Source organism: Pipistrellus kuhlii, unplaced genomic scaffold (assembly GCF_014108245.1).
Source record: "Pipistrellus kuhlii isolate mPipKuh1 unplaced genomic scaffold, mPipKuh1.p scaffold_m20_p_11, whole genome shotgun sequence".
In the NCBI taxonomy this organism is placed as follows: domain Eukaryota; kingdom Metazoa; phylum Chordata; class Mammalia; order Chiroptera; family Vespertilionidae; genus Pipistrellus; species Pipistrellus kuhlii.
Genome location: NW_023425416.1, coordinates 45856191 through 45873312, shown reverse-complemented (window position 1 = coordinate 45873312; position 17122 = coordinate 45856191). Strand labels below are relative to the sequence as shown.

Sequence of the window (17122 nt, the reverse complement as noted above, 5' to 3'; positions counted from 1 at the left end):
GGGGCTGTCCTGTGCACAGTAGGACGTTTAGGAGCATCCCTGGCCACTAGCCACTGTAGGACCCCTCCCTGATATGGCGATCAAAAGTGTCCTCTAAGAGGCCCAATCACACCACCACTCCTAAGCCCTTACTCCGATCCTCTGCCGGAGAATTGCTGGTCTTACGTGGGTGACCACTCAGTAGAGGTGATTGCTGGGAGTTCTGTTCTCAGAAGAACAAGCCATGGAGAGGTGACTGGAAGGACTGGGGTATGGGGCAACCGTGACTTTGAATGTTGGCCCCTGTGGCGACTATCCATTGACTTCTTTCCCTAGCCCCTCTTCTCCCCCAGCCTTTCCTAAGCAAAAAACAAACAAACAAACAAACAAACAAAATCACATACCTACAAACATTATTTTCATAAATGACTTTACTTCTTTATCATTTCTCTTGACAGTAATTCTCAGCAATGTGCATATAACATGAAGGCAAGCATAACTTTCAGACGTCATCAAAGAAATGGTCCTGTCATCCTCATTTTCTCAAACCATTAAAATATTTTCATTTATAAAAATTAATCTAAATATAAATATTGACACTGAAGATCAAAATCACTTGATGACAAAATAATTCTTCTGGAACTGTAACATATACTTATGGTTTTTAATAGTAAATTAAATCTTTGCACTTTTTTTTGGCACAAGGAAACCTTTATAAAAATTCAAAAGCCATAGAGCAGGCTTCTTTTCTTTTTCTTTTTTTTTTTGCAAGGCTCACACAGTACACATTTTCGTCAAGGAAAACGGAATATTTTAACACTGTAACACAACAAAAGCTGCTTTTTGTGCCTCCTAAAGAAAGATGTTCTATCTGGAACCAGATCTTTTTTTTGTTGTGTTTTTCATATTTGAATTTATTTGCTTTGAACCATACCAACAGAACAAAAGACCAAAGATTTACTTTACTTCAAAGGCATTATTTCTGTTGGAGAAGACATACAGCATCAGCAAGAGTAATTATTGGAAGGTAGTTAGACCCCCATCAGGAATGCACCACAACTCACATGTCAGCAGCAAGTCAGGTCTGGGAATGTGCCTACCAGCGAAAGAACACAGACTTGGAAACAACACAGAGACAGAGGGAGGCTCTTCAGCGTGAGGCATTCTATTTTACACTTGGCTTCCAGGCGTGACTTTGCAAATTAATGTCTATGGCCCTCAAGTCTCCAAATCTAAAAAAAATGGCGATACCTACTGAATAGGGTCGCTCTAAGGATTCAAACGAGAAGAATAAACATCGGTCATACTGTTCCCTTGCCTCCCATCTTTGCCTTCTTCCTTAGATTCAGAATATATTAGCAGAACGATCGATCGAGTGACATTCCAGTTCCATTTGCTTTCATAATCACAGTCTACACAGTCATGCATTTGAGATCTGAAACACAGAGTGAGTGTCAACTCTGTGTCCATTAAATCCACAGTCTGTCCTCTTAAGTTTTCTGGCTACTCCTTAACTACTTTTGTCTTTATGGTCATTTTACTACTTCGGCTGAATATTTATTGGGAAGTAAATTTTGGAGGACATTTTCTCCTGTGGCTGTAGTCTGTGAGAATGCATTGAGCGACACCTCATTCAGAGGCGGTCATCGCTAACCCGTGTCACGTTGGTTCTGGACAGTGCCCTAAAGTTAAGCCAGTGATGGGCTTTCTCAAGCCCCTCTCCGCTCCAGAGTGGGGAAAGTCTCAGGAAGTCCAAGGAAGAACCTAAATTCTCAATGAGCCGTAGTTTCAAACGGGCCTGGGCATGGCATGGGTGAGGCAGAGCGTTCTATTCTGTGGCTGGTGATCGCAAAGCAGTGGGAATGGCTGGTGGTGCGGTGGGCTGGGGGCCTAGCAGGAAGGGGGTGGCTGAAGGGAGACCTGCATGCCTGATGGGCGAGCACTCTCCCATTGGGACAGTCCCAGTGCTCACACGGGGCATCTTCACCTTTTCCCTCAGCATTTGCAAGAGAAGATGCTTGTGAGAGATGAATAAGAACTCATAATGAATTAAATGAAGATACCCATCTCCCTTCCCTCCACCCCCGCCCCTACTCCCACCCCCACCCAACCATTTTTCTTTGGACAAATTGTTGATATGTCATTCTGGTTGAATCAAAAGGATAAAAACAAACAAACAAACAAACAAACAAATAAAAAAAAAACCCAATCACAAAGACGACACACAGCAAAGCAGAGAGGGATGTGATACGTTTTTGGACGTGGAGCTCTGCTGTGGGAAGCCAGCATCTCGGTGTTCTGTCCTGGCTTCTCCCAGGAGCCTGAGGCAGAGAGCGGGCAAGACCGCCATGCCGATCGATGTCTGGGCCTGCTCTCTGGGGTGAGGTATCAGGACAGCCCTGGGCACTGCGGCTCCCCAGGCCCTCTCCTCAGGTGGAGATCCATCCAGTAGTCAATGGCTGTTGGGTCAAGGCACTGTCGTGTACGCCGGAGGCAGTGGGTCACTGGCAGTGGAGCTCCGTGGCACTAATACATCACAGCGGATTCCAGAGCGGGCTCCTGAGGCGAGACAAGGAGCACACGGTCAGCCACCTGGCAGGAGGGAGGCGAGGTGATGGGAAACGGCTGCTGCTTTTTGATGTCATAGAGGGTATTCATGCTCATTGACCAGTTAAGTGGTTCACGATATTTAAAAATTGGTGCATTTTGCCAAAACCGGTTTGCCTCAGTGGATAGAGTGTCGGCCTGGGGACTGAAAGGTCCCAGGTTTGATTCCGATCAAGGGCACGTACCTTGGTTGTGGGCACATCCCCAGTAGGGGGTGTGCAAGAGGCAGCTGATTGATGATTCTTTCTCATCGATGTTTCTAACTCTCTATCCCTCTCTCTTCCTCTCTGTACAAAATCAATAAAATATATTTTCAAAAAAATTGGTGCATTTAATTCACCTGAAATTTATTTGGGTATATGGACTAGGGGCAAGTTGGTGCCCTTCCCACTACCACCCCCTCGGCCAGTTTCCCAAGCACATTAAAAAAAAGAAAATCTATACCTTCCCTACTAGTTCCTAATGCTTTGAAATATTCACATAACACATTTTCTGTGTGCCTGCACTGTATCTGAGCTTTCTAATCTATTCCATTCATCACTAATTCCTTTATAGAAGCAATTTTCTACCATTATGCAGCAAGGATTTTTAAAACATGCAATCTCTGAATATTTAGTCAGGGGCACGGACCGCCCTTCCATTAGATGCGTGGTTTGCAAAAACTGTGGCTCGTGAGCCACATGAGGCTCTTTGGCTCTTCCACAAAATACCACGGCCTGGGTGAGTCCATTTTGAAGAAGTGGCATTAGAAGAAATTTAAGTTTAAAAAATTTGGCTCTCAAAAGAAATTTCAGTTGTTGTACTGTTGAAATTTGGCTCTGTTGACTAATGAGTTTGCCGACCACTGCCTTAACTTGTCAAATAAAAAATGATAACAGCCAACATAACAATAGCCATCCAGTGTGATGGATCACAATTATACCTATTTTTTTGCTCTGATTGGCAATATATATATATTTGGTGTATTGCAGAATTTGAGTAATTAGTTTATGTGTGCCTTGAGATGAAAAAGGTTGAAAATCGCTGCTTTACAGCTTTTAATTTGTTTGAAAATCTGGCAGGAAAATCACTTTAACTTTGCAAAATGATTTTGTCTATTCTTTCTGATTTATTCCTACATGAACTTTAAAAAAGTCCCACTGAGATTTTTATGAGAACTGGATTAAACCATAAATTAATTGGAGAAATGACTTTTCTTATTAAACTATTGATGTGACTTATATTGCATGGGAATTAACTGTTCCTTCAAAATTTATCAGCTAAATCACTTGGCCAGAGAATCTTTTTTTTAAAGTTTAATCAATTTAAAAATTTTATTTAATTATTTTTCACTAATATTCTGATTTTATTAGAATTAAGACTTTAAAATTTATTAGCATAGATTTACATCACATATATTTAAAAATTTACATCTCTTTTATAGTCTCATGTTTTTATTTTTTTCTTGATTTGGCTTACAAAGAAATTCTATTTTGTATTTTTCCAAAGGACAAACTCTTAAATCATGATTTCTATAATTCTCTGGTTTTAATTAATTGGTTTTTGCATTTATCACATTTATCTTTGATGTCTGAAATTCAATGTTTTATTTCATTCGTTTTGCTTCTTCCTTCTTTACTAACAAAGAAAACATTTAATATTATAAATATGACGTGTAGTTTTCTATGGATCCCATCTGTTTCAATATATGTAACATTTCCATGTTCTAAGTGCTCTGTGGATTTACTTTGCTCTTTAGTTCATAGTTCCTTGGAAATCTGTGTGTCAGAGTGTGCACATGTGTATGTTTGTATAAACATATAGTTGTGTATGCTTTATAAATCAAAATGGGGTTTTTGTTTACTTTTACTTTTGTTCTCACTTTCTAGATTTGCCCTGTCCAATATGGTAGCCACTAGCTACTTGTGGCTGTTTACATTTAGGTTAATTAAAAATTAAATGAAAATGTAAAGATTAGTTCCTCCAAGGCAGTAGCCATATTTGAAGCGCTCAGTAGTCACGTGTGGCTACCACAAGTGGCCTTTCCATTATTTTAGAAAGTTCTACTCAACAGTGTACTGTTCTAGATTATTTTTGTCATCGGGGTCACAGCAGGTAGTTTTATACTGACTACTTTTAGGAATTTTTTGAGATTTTCTTTGTAACTGGTATAAAAATCAGCTTTTATAAATAGCCCACCGATGGCTGGAAAGAAAGTGAACCTGCTGAAAAGTATACAATTAAATAAATATCTTAATTAAAGGAATTTTCAAGCCACCAACCATGGGATAATAAATTGTCTTGCTCTATTGTTTGCCAAATCAAGGAAGGCTCATGAGTTATCAACTTTATTTCACCAAAATTAAAACACCCTCCATCCTTGCCTTCTCTGCAAATGCTTCTTGTCTTAAACTCCACGTTGCTTGAAAGTAGTATTTCCATTTTTGTTTGCACTTCTTTAGTAAATATTGTCCATGTTTTCACGTTTAACTTGTTATTTAAAGGTAATTTATTTTAAGAAATAATTTATTAAGGTGAAATTCACATAAAATTAACCCGTTGGGAGTGAACAATTCCGTGGCGTTTAGTATGTTCACAGTGTGTGCCGCCACCACCTCTGTGGTTTCAAAAGCTTCCCCTCGCTGTAAAGTAAAACCTCTCACCTACTATCCCCGTCCCCGCAGCCCCTGGCAACCACCGATCTATGTTCTAGCTCCATGAAAGGTAATTTATTTTTAACCACCTGATTTATAACAGGTTTCTTTCCCGGCCCTGGTGGTCTGCCCTTTTCGTGTAATGATGAATCTTTTAGCTCTTTGAAGAAACGGCCAGCAGCAAGGTAATTGGACTCTGAAAGGTCGGGGGTAGTGGCTGGCCGCAGAAGGAAGGCAGCAGGCTGCATGCGGCCATTGGGTGCCTAAAGATGCAGTGGTTGTAATTCTAAATGGCACGGCCAGCATTGCGCCATTACCCGTTACCCGGTGCTGCCCTCAGGAGACAGGAAACGAAGAGGAAGAGGACAGGGAAGGGAGTGACAGGTGACAGGCCAAAGGTTATACTTGTCCTTGCTTTGGTTTTGTCACTGCCCGTAGCATAATGGTACTACTGAGGCAGTTTAGCTGGATCGTCACATCCTTTATAAGTAGCATCAAGCACTAAGCCAAAATTCTAAAGCATATTTTGGTGTTTAGGCAAATAATCTATTATTCCTCGACCTCTACATGACCTCCAGGGTTTGTGCAAATTATCTTCTGTCCCTATTTTTGCCTCATTTAGGGGCAGTTGCTGCCTTCTTTCAGGACCTTAGTGGCTGATGGAAAATTTAAGGAAGAGTGACTATGGTTCAAAAACAGCATAAAGACTCCTGCACCTCAACCCAACCTCACATTCATGTGCCCACATTTTTATTTCTCTTATATCAAATCTGGTTCCTACGAGGAGGTGGATATGCAGTTGCGAGGCTGTATCCATATATCAGAGAGTTTGGCAATGCCTGACAGGGGGTTCGTCACCTCTCTTAGATCCCCATCATCCCCAGCAACAGGCCAAGAAACCTTGCAGAAAAGATGGGTCTTGGGGCTCAACCAGGGAAGCCACAGACTGAAGGGCTACAGAATGGAGGTACCACCTCCGGGGAAAGAGATGGGCTTTAGGACAGAGGTGGCACTTACCAGCAAGTCCTCGGTGGTGCTTTTCCTGTTTGCCGAGGAGCCTTGGAGAATGAAGTTGCGGTTGAATGCTTTTGTGTTGGTCACTGAAGATACCTCCATTTTCTCAGCTAAAAGGAAACACATGAGAATATCACCCAGAGCTGGACCGACTGTTAAGGAAGAAAGACCAGGGGTCCAGATTACCCAGGCTGTGCTCTGGATTTGGAATCTCATTCTGGTCCACGGGGCTGACGGTGGCTTTGTGTTCATTTTTCGTAATGAACCAAATAGGGCATCCTTAGTAACTTTCTGGGAAAAGGTAGCTTAGAGATAATCTAATATAGTTCATAAATTCTTATTTGCCATTGGGAAATGTAAAATCCTCTAAAAAGTGCGTATATTTATAACTTTGGAGCCAAAACTATCTGGGCAAAATGTAACTTGAATGGACACGAGGTCCTTAAAAGTCCTTGTCCACCCCATGGGGTGTGAACATTCTCACACCTCTTGCCAGGATATTGCTGTGTTTATCAGATGCTGCTCGACACCATGGCGAGGGGTGTGTGTGTGGGTGGATGGGAAGGCTGTTATAAATTATACAGTATATACATCATACTACCTTTCTTTTTTAGCTTTTCCATTACAGTTTACACTTCATATTATTTTGTATTAGTTTCAGATGTACAGCATGGTAGTTAGAAAATCATGTACTTTACAGAGTTCCCCCGATGCTTCAAGCACCCACCTGGCCCCATACATAGTTATCACGATATTATTGACTATATTCCCTAGGCCGTGGTCTACATCTCTGTGACTACTCTGTTCCTACTAATTTGTATTGCTTAATCCCTTTACCTTCTCCACCCACCCCCCTCTCCCTTAATGTCCAAGAAATTCTGAAACACATCCTGACCTAAGGCTATCAAACAGATGTCATGGATCTATAATACATTTTAATTGTATAAGTTTTGGTGGTCTATAGTCATTCAATAACTGTCTAACAATGAATGGCGGAAAAAGACTTCAACATATATCTGCTGACTTCCTACTCTTCTAATTTGTAGATCTAGGATTTCTACTTTGGCATCATCATCATCATGTGGCTCCTGAATCCAGAGAAGTTGTTGAAAATGTCCAGGATAAGGGTGATACACCTGGCATCACTAGATTCCCCTTCAAGTTATATGCTTTAGGTGCCCTGCCCACTTCTCCCTGACAGTCACTATCCCAGTACCTCCTGACACATCCTAGTGGCAAGCCCTGCCACTCTCCGTTGCCCATGCATGGGGCAGGTCAGAAGTACCAGGAAGCTAATGCTCTGCAGGAGTCACCTTCAGCCAGTGATGATGGGAGTTGAAATACCTTGTCTTCATACTCTTTGGGCAAGAAACTCCGAGGTGCAGTCAGCACCGTCTCCCGGAAGTCCCCAGCAGTCTCCTGTGTGGGCTTACCTTTCTTCTCTGAGTCCTTTCTCCCTTCCCCACCAGTGCTTACTGCAGTCACCTCCCAGATAAACTACTTGCACTCACATCCTTGTCCCACGGTCTGCTTCTTGGGGGATCCAAGTTGAGAAAGACCCTCCACAAGAGCAACCATAGTTGAGAACTTCCCATTGGATCTGGTCCTCAAACTCAGATTTCTGAGTTCCTCAGAGTGAGAGAGTCACGCTTCATTCTTGGTTGCTTTGTGGTTTTAGTTGAGCTTACCTCTCACCGGTGGAGCAGGCAGTTTCCTCCTCTGCTGTCTTGATGTGTCTATTGTTTGTACCTACAAACAGAACATAGCAATCAACACACCTTCTCAAAGCCAGAAAACGTTATCTTCTAAATTTTCCAAATTTTCCACAGGAGTGAGGGACAAACACACCTGGTTCCTTTGCTTTTGATCTCGTTTCCTGGTGAGGTGCACGCACGGTGCTATGTTGAGTCCTGCAATGGTCAGGGCCGAAATCCGGCGCTCGATATCAGAAATCTTAATGGAGCAGAAAGACAGAATCGTAGGAAGAAAGCACAGGTGGAAGAATCTTTGTTAAAAGTGTTACAAATCAGTAAAAAAATAAATAAATAAATAGGGTTTGCTCTGGCTGGTGTGGCTCAGTTTGTTGAGCGTCAGCCCATGCACCGAAAGGTCACCAGTTCAATTCCTAGTCAGGGCACATGTCCGGGTTGCAGGTTTGATTCCCAGTAGGGGGTGTGCAGGAGGCAGCCAATTGATGTTTCTCTCCTTCTCCCTCTCCCCTCTGTAATAAATAAAATTATTTTTTTTAAAAAAAGAACAAATCTTCTTTGATATATGCTCATTTATCCATTCAACTTCTACCAAGCACTTCTCTATCTACTGCTATAGTGAGAAAATAAAACGCAGGCTATTCTATGTTTAAATTTCTAGTTGGTGGCTCTAGAGCTTGTCAGCCATGTCAGAGTACCCCTAGAAATACATGGGAGCCCACGGCCCCTTGGAAAGCCTGGCCCAGGGCCATCTAGGGAGGGGTGGTCAGGGGAGGCTTCCTTGGGAGGGAACACTTGATTGAGCTTTGAAAGGCAAGTGTGATGTACAGTCTGGTTTCGTTTTCCCATCGCATCATGAATCCAAAAGCACAGCTCTGAGTTTTAGGAGGGATCCCCAGCAACTGCCAACTCAAGTCCATCTCCTTTATCGAGAAACTCCGTCCTCTCGCTGGGCATCGGTTTCCTTGACTATAACATTGGAAGGCCAGAAGGGCCCACTCAGTGCCAGAAAGACCCTGGTCCATCCCTGTCCCCAGGATAAAGAAGACACAGTCCCTACTCTTAGGAAATGGCATTGTTATGTGCTGTCACCATGCTAAGTGTGCTTCCTTCATGAACTCATTCATAATCCAGTGACATAGGAAACCATTCCTTGGTTTTATAGATGAGGAAGCCATGGCTCAGAGGGAGAAGTAATATACCCACCATCTCACAGCTGGTCTGGGGCAGACACTGGAATTGATGCCAGTATTCCTGCTCTTGCCACATTCTCAGAGGCCGTGCCAAGGCTGGCATGGGAGGCACAGGAAGGGGCAGGAGAAGACTGGCAGAGTTGAGGGAGGAGGTGGGGAACACGGTTGACCTGCTGACATGGCACAGACAGTGGTGCTGGGGCATGAAACAAGTAACGTGAACGTTGGCCCAGCAGCCATGTGAGTGTTCCACCTCGAGGTCCCCATTGCCTTCCCCATCCCTCAGCTTGTTGGTGCCGCTCAAGACAAGCTCTGATTCTACTGTCATTTACTGAGGGCTTCTTTGGACAAAGCTTACTGGGACAGGTGCTGTAAGAAGTTCAGAGAAGGACTGAAAGTCAGCAAATTTGGGAGATGCTTCTTCTAGCCCCAAGGAGGGGCTGCCTTGGTCAGAAAGAAGAGGAGGTAGGTGACGGCCAAGCTGTGGCAGCTGGTCAAAGAATGCAAGGAGAGCTGTTGTGCAGCCAGCCACCAGCGGGGCCGCGGTGCAGCCCCCGCCCCTCCCGGGCTCCCAGAGGCCTTCCTGTCTGACTCCTCAAGTTTCACTGGGAGCTGCACTGCTTGGGTTTACAGTCCAATAAGTTTCCCAAGCCTCCGAGAGAGGTTGCAGGCTAAACCTTTATCGGTCATTTGCAACTAGTGTGGACTAGAGTTTTGTTAGAGGGCCTTGCTCCGAGGGCTCTGGGAGACAGCTCAATGGGAGAGCAAACTGCTGACCTGATTTGCTCACTGCCAGGTTCTGGATAAGAAGGGGTTAATTTTTCTTTCTTTCTTTCTTTCTTTCTTTAAAAAAAATATATTTTATTGATTTTTTTACAGAGAGGAAGAGAGAGGGACAGAGAGTTAGAAACACTGATGAGAGAGAAACATGGATCAGCTGCCTCTTGCACACCTCCATGCTGGGGATGTGCTCGCAACCAAGGCACGTGCCCCTGACCGGAATCGAACGTGGGGCCCTTCAGTCCGCAGGCTGATGCTCTATCCACTGAGCCAAACCGGTTTCTGCAAGGATTAATTTTTCAAGTTTTAATCCATAGGGCAAAGGACAAGAAGAGAGGAGACTACTGAGGGTTGATTTTTGCCTATGTCTATCTGTCTATTTATCCATCCATCCATCCATCCATCCATCCATCCATCTAGTTATATTCCACTGTACGCCTAAGACTGCATGCCCAATAACCCTTAAACTTGATAGAAGAGGAGTCTCTTGCTTTGAGTTTCCTGGGAGCCAAAGCAAAGAGATCAGGGTAGGAGCCTATGTTCACAAGATAAAGATCAAGAATCGCTTTTCCTGACACTAAGAGTTAAGAGAGACTTTCCCCAGGATCGCCCACACTGTGACCCTGTATAATGCAGTGGAAAGCATCCTTAGGTCAACCCTTGACACAGAGTAAGGCAGACTGAACATTAGCTATTAATAACAACATTGCAAAATTCAGACATGAATAATAAATTAATAGGCACATTCAAACATAGGATATTTTGGATTCCAGGATTTCCTGCCATAAAATTTGGTTCCAATAATTTAAGCCTAGGAAAATTTGGAAGCAGGAGTAACTAACTGTTATTAGAACAAAACCTTCCCAAACATCCATAAATAATATTTTTTTCCACTAAACCCTAACCCTAAGTGGCATAGGTTTTAAAGAGAAGTCTGATATATTATCACAGCTATAATTTGGGCAAAGGAAGGCTGCACTTTAAAAGAAATCCACCCTGAAGGATCATATCCATGCAACTGAGCTGGAAATGCAGGAACTAAGAGATGTAAGGACTTCGAAATGATTCTTGCTCTCTCCTTTTGCCCGGCGACCTCCCATCTGGGCAGAGAGAAGCATTCTCACCTGGAGCTCAGCATGGTGGACCTGGGCTGCAGCCGTGGCCACCTGGTCCTCCAGATCTGCCAGCTCGGTCTCTTCAGTGCCGCTGTGGATGCAGCGGGCGGCATCCTCCAGCTCATTCAGCTGGCCTTCCAGCCCGTACACAGTGCCTGCCGCCAGGTACACCTGCAGAGGAGGCACAGCCGTGAGCTCAGCTCTGCAGACCCAAGGCAAAGCTGAAGGCCAGACGGTTCATCTTTTACTCTGTACCCCTGCTTTCCTGGCACCAGGAGAGAGTCTGTGGGTTGGCACAGACACCGGCTAGACAGGCACTCACAGCTAAGGTGGTGGCACTGGCAGGATAGTGATGGCGACGATGATGACAATGACACATACTTACTGGGCCAAGGGCTTTGTGCAACTTATTTAATGCCCATGGCATGAACCTCTAGTACCATCACTGCATGAAAGGTGAGAACACTGTGTTCTTGATGTTCAGGAACTTTCCCAGGTCTCCTGGCTGGGAAGCGGTGCAGCCTGGTTTTGAACTCGAGAGCTGATGCCAGACCCTATGCCTTAATCCACCCTGCCCTGTGATGCTGGGATCATCTTCTCTGGAATGCTATGACTTTGACATTTCAAACTTCGACATACAGGTACTAGAATTAATGTGGTCAGAGGTGGACATGACATTGGCTCTGTTGCAGGGCTGAAATAACATTGAGCACGTTATTATAATGAAAACGTTATTCCAACCTTAAAAAATAACCCACTGAAAAACATTGACCCGTAATTGCTTGCTTAATAAAGGCCTATTTTTTGGTGAAAGCTATGGTTACCATGTCTGAGTAGTCTGTCCTCTCCACACCCTCATCACGGATGACAGTGACCCCACTGACTGGCTCCTGGCTCAGCAAGTCTTTCTCAACATGGCTCAAGGGATGAGAATAGATGTTTCATTTAAAAAAAAAAAGGACTTTGTGGTCAAAGCCCCTGGAATAAAGAGAATTAAGCAGATTTCTTTACTGAAGGACGTCTCGGTCTTTCATGTACTAACATGCATCTCAGTTTTCCTAGAAAGAGTATACCGGTTTCTCAAACTTATTTGATCTTAGAGCATCTTATTGGGCTTGGCTTCCAGGAAACCTTCTTTAGGGGATGGAAGACACTGAGGGACAGTCTTTCCTTCCTTGCTCTCTGAGGTCAGAGAACCATCTGAGAAGCACAGTGCGGCATGCTCTCCCGGCCTATGAGGTTTACCAGAGAAGGACAACATCCTTGGTCTGGTTCTGGATTCTGGGGCAGAGCTGGGTCCGGGTGGGGCAGTTGCCACTGGTTGTAGACTGCATTGCTAACATGCTCGGGGTTGCTGAGACTTACAGAACAGAGCTAAACGGAAAGTTTGGGTGGTCCCTGCACTGCCTCTGTGGCTGGGAATGACGGGGCACCTCAGGCTGTCTCTGCCATTTAGCAAAGACAAGAATAAGAAAGGTGCTCAGATGGAGATGGGAGGATGAGGGAGCCGATTGGTCCCTCCCACTCACAAGGTGGCCTTTGTTGGTCCCTGGTGTTTACACCATAGGCCCAGGAATGGTCATGCTATTGGTTCTCTATTGTTCCCTGGAGACATTTTCCATCTCTCTGCCCCGATTTGTGTTATATAGGGCTGGTCTACATGAACTTCATCACCAAGGGCTTCCTTGCTGACTGGGATGGGTTTGGCCAAGGGGAGACACCAGCAAGATATCCAAGGCCGGAGAAGACAGAAGTTAGAGCCTTCCTGGGCTCTCTCCTTGCCTGGGCCCCATGCTGACAGCTTCCACTAGGGGGCGCTCTTCCAGAATCCAGTTCTCCCTGGGCTACACTGTTTAGGGCTGGTGTCGGCTTCCTCTTATGGCTACTCTCTGGATGCTACAGCACCCCTTAACCCTGACCACACCCCAGTTACTCATCCTTTCCTGAAACTCTCCTCTTCCAGCCAGACCCCAACAGGCGCGATAGAGCCCTATACTTCACAGCTCTCAGCAAGGGCACCGAGAGACCCAGGCATTCAGCCCAAGAAACTGAAGGCCCACTGTGTGTGCAGGGGAGGCTGGGGTTGGCCCAGGTTCCTCCCGCCTTTTGGGGAGAAAGGGCCGATCTCACAGGGCTGGCTCCAACAGCAGGTGAGAGTGTCAAAGCCGGGAGACGAAGGGGATTCTGAAATCCCCACGCCTCCCTCTAATTAAGTGGATGAACGAGACAGTTTATAAAAAACGGGAGATTCGACATCTGAATGGGACATTTTTATCTCAGGCAGCTCTGAAGCCTTCAGAGGTATTTTTAAAGGCGAAACATTCTTAAACCAGCCATCTCTTTCATCTAGGAGTCCTGGTCTGAGGCGGCCGATGTTCAGAAGGCGAGCATAGGTGTCGCCGTGTCTATTTCTGGCAGTCGCCGGTTCCTGGGCACAAAGGGGAAAGGCGCGGAGGAACGATGGGTTGCCCTTTAGAAGAGCCAGACAAAAGGCGAGGCTTAATGAGATCAGCTGCACCTCGAGGCCAGCTGGGCAGCAGCCCTGCCCTCGCCTGCCGCTCCGACGAACCCCATCTGGAACCCGCAGAGCTGGGCAGCCTGTGCTGGCGCTGTGGCCGGGTGAACTGAAGAGAGAAAGAAAAGCCGTCCCTTCTTGGACTCAACCCCCCTCACATTCAAAGGCATCCAGACAGAGTTGCTTCTGAGGTGAAGCTGGCAGCTGAGCGGGGAAAGGGAAGGGGAAGGAGGAGGAGGAGGAAGGCGGTTAACTCTTTGGGGACAGGAGAGGCAGCCTCGAGGGGCTGGGCAGGGGAGCGGGACATTACAGACCCTGGCCTGTGAGCTCCGGTCAGTGCGCTTTTGTTCCTAATAGCTCGAGTCTACACTCAAGACTGCCCTTGGGCTATTGTAGACACCTTGCTGCAAGCAAAGAGAATGAAGGGCCCGCTCCTTTGTCGTAGGTCAAACAACTCTGAGAGGTAACCTCCTCCTGCGCTCCCTGCAGGAGCAGATGGAAGCTACTCTTGGTCTAAGGTCATACCTTCTTCATTTGGCTTCTTCCCTCTCCCTTTCTTTCCTCACTCCCTTACTAGCCATCCTGGAAGCACTTCCCTACCAAATCACTTGTAGGCACCTTCTCATCTCAGGACGCCAGCCCAAGACCCTTCCTGAGAATGGATTTTCTCTTGTGGTGGTAGTGTGTGTGTGTGACGAGTTATAACTCCACCAACCGCTGCTTCACACATGCTTGCCCCAGACAAGGCTCATCCACACCATCTTACGTTTTCTTCCAGCGAGGTCAGCTGCTCATCCAGTCTCGCTTGGTCTGTCCCGAGAGGAAATGTCCCCTTCTCTCTGTCAGGAGGGCCAGGTGGGAACTCCCAGGGCCCTGTGGACTCTGCTATCAACTCCTCCGTGGCATTGATGACTTTCAGGACTTCTGTGGAGATGTTGCAGAGAGAAACAGCAGAATACCTCTGTTTGGTCCAACAACAGGAGACAGAAGACAAGAACAGCACATTAACAACGACGTGGAAATCCTCCATCATCATGGCGCTCATCATGAGATCGCTTCCACTGTAACAGACACAAACGTTAACGCGCCAAAGGAACGAGAAGCTAAGCAATCCACACAGCAGCGGGGGCTCAGAGGAGGCCTGATTTGATGTGGCCTGGCTTTTGAGGCTCACGCTGAATTATCTCAGAGTCTTAGGAAGGGAAGGAGGAAAGCTCAAGAGGAAGCTACGTGTCTTCTGCCCATTGCTGAGAATTTTATATCCATCACCTCACTTCCTGGATGATATTCTGCTTCCTCCACAGAGCTTCAGTCACAGACTCTGTCAAATACAACCACGGTGTGGTCCAGTGGGAAGCTTTCTGGACATGGAGTTAGGGCTCTAGATCTGGCTTTAACTTCATCTTGTTACAGGACCTTGGCCAAGTTATATCCCATTTCTGAAACTGAGTTTGGTCATCTGTACAATGAGCGTATTGGAAAAAGAGTTGGAAAAAGAGTTCATCTGCAGGGTCTTGCTAGCCTATTTTCTGGTCCATTCTTCCTGGCTCTCCTCCAGCATAGAGGCTGAATAGAAAAATACTTCATTTCTCAGCCTCCCTTGCAGCTAGGGGCAATCATGTGACATAGTTCTGACCAATGAGCCTGAAGGGGAAGCCTACTGAGGAGGTTTCTAGAAAAGCTTCTTTTTTCTAACAGGTGAATAGATGCAGCTGATGCTCCCCTTCCCTACTTCTACCTTGATCACAGATGAACAGTTATGAGAAAGGTGAAGATAAATACCAAAATGCTGAGTAAGGTGGATCAGAAAGACTGTGAAGCCCAGATAGCATTATCCATCACTACCTGCTCCTGAACATCTTTGTTACAGGAGAAAAAGAATTTCCTACCTGTTGAAGTCACTCTTGGCCACATTTTCTGTTATTTATGGCTGAACATATTCCTAACAGACACAGCTGCTTCTAGCTTTTACATTCATTCGTGGCTCCAGATCTGGGCTAAGGTCATCAATGGAGCAGAAATACTTCAACCCCAAAGAATTGTCTGCACCGAAACCGGTTTGGCTCAGTGGATAGAGCATCCGTCTGCAGACTGAAAGGTCCCAGGTTCGATTCCAGTCAAGGGCATGTACCTTGGTTGTGGGCACATCCCCAGTAGGGGGTGTGTAAGAGGCAGCTGATCGGTGATTCTCTCTCATCAATGTTTCTAACTCTCTATCTCTCTCCCTTCCTCTCTGTAAAAAATCAATAAAATATATTTTTAAAAAAAATTCTGCCTTAACTCTGGAAGAATTCATCTTTACACTACTTTCTCTACTAGCAAACTGCTAGATTTGGAGATCTGTAGTTTTCTTGCTAAGTCTTCATTTCACATTCTTTGCTTCTATTATGGGTGGAATTAATTTCCATTTTACCCCTCACAAGGATTGAAATTTATCTGCAATTTAGTTGATGGCACATTAATGGCTAAACTAAAAACTCCTGACATAGGGAGTTCTAGCTTGAATCCCAGAACCATTTGAGCTGTATTGAGTAATTATGCTGAGTGAAGTGGATCTATGAGTAGACCGGCTGCTAACAGACCTTCTCTTAGAATAGAATGGGTTTTAATTTTGCATTTATTTGCAAGATTGAGGAATTCTCTTACAAACTCTATATCTATCTCAGGCAAATGTCCCTGACCTCTGATTTATCCAGGTCTTTATTGCTGCCTGCGAATCCTTTCTATCCACATTATTTTCTCTTCCATTCTACACGATAGCTATTTCAAACCCTCTCCATAATCCTGAAACTCCAATGCCCTTATCCCCTCACTTTCAGAAGAAAAACTCACCTTCTAGTCAGAGAGCTAGAGGGAGGAGGGGTAAAAAATCACAACATAAAAGAAAACCTCTCCAACTTCTTGACATCAAATCTCCCCACTTGCTAGTATCTGGACCAATCTGTCTTTGCTATTCTGATGTTTTCTGGACCTTATCCCTTCCTTTTCCCCAAGATTCCCTTATGGCTGGACAATTAGGGTGTTTTAATTTTTTCCTACAATACAAAAACAATGCTTGATGAATGCACTGTGATACCCTTGGCGACTTACCCAATTGCTCTCCTTTAGGATAAATGAAGGAAAGTATGATTGCTGGATCAAAGGGTATGTAGACTTTGATGGCTTTGAGTAACCAAGTTACCAATGATTTCTTCTTTGACTCACTGGCTGTTCAGGAGTGTGCTGTTTAACTTCCATATATTTGTGATTATTCTAATTTTCCTCCTGTTATTAATTTCTCCTTTCATAACATAATGTTTGGAAAAGATATTTGGTACGACATCTATCTTCTTAAATTCGGTAAGAACTGTTTTGTATTCTAACATATGCTCTCTCTTAAAGAATGTTTTGTGTGTGCTGGAGAAGGAAATATGCTCTGCTGCTGTTGCATGGAATGTTCTGTTTGTGCCTGTTGGGTTCATTTGATGTATAGTTTAAGTCCAACATCTCCTTAGTGCTTTCCTGTCTGGATGATCTGTTGAAAATATTCAAGTCCTGTACTATTATTGTATTGTTGTCTGTTTCTCCCTTTAGATCC

At 44.8% G+C, this 17122-nt stretch overlaps 1 protein-coding gene across 1 annotated transcript in view; it reads right to left on the bottom strand.

The window, feature by feature from the left end:
- Window positions 1-2167: 2167 nt before the first annotated feature.
- Window positions 2168-17122, bottom strand: part of LOC118715513 (myosin VIIA and Rab interacting protein) — a 137875-nt gene continuing 122920 nt past the window's right edge. The window contains exons 12-17 of the mRNA XM_036431940.2: window positions 14312-14506; window positions 11040-11201; window positions 8082-8186; window positions 7922-7982; window positions 6237-6343; window positions 2168-2538 (exon numbers count right to left, since the gene is read on the bottom strand). Of these exons, the coding sequence (XP_036287833.1) occupies window positions 2506-2538; window positions 6237-6343; window positions 7922-7982; window positions 8082-8186; window positions 11040-11201; window positions 14312-14506 (663 nt within the window). The 3' untranslated portion in view covers window positions 2168-2505. The remainder of the gene's footprint in view (window positions 2539-6236; window positions 6344-7921; window positions 7983-8081; window positions 8187-11039; window positions 11202-14311; window positions 14507-17122) is intronic.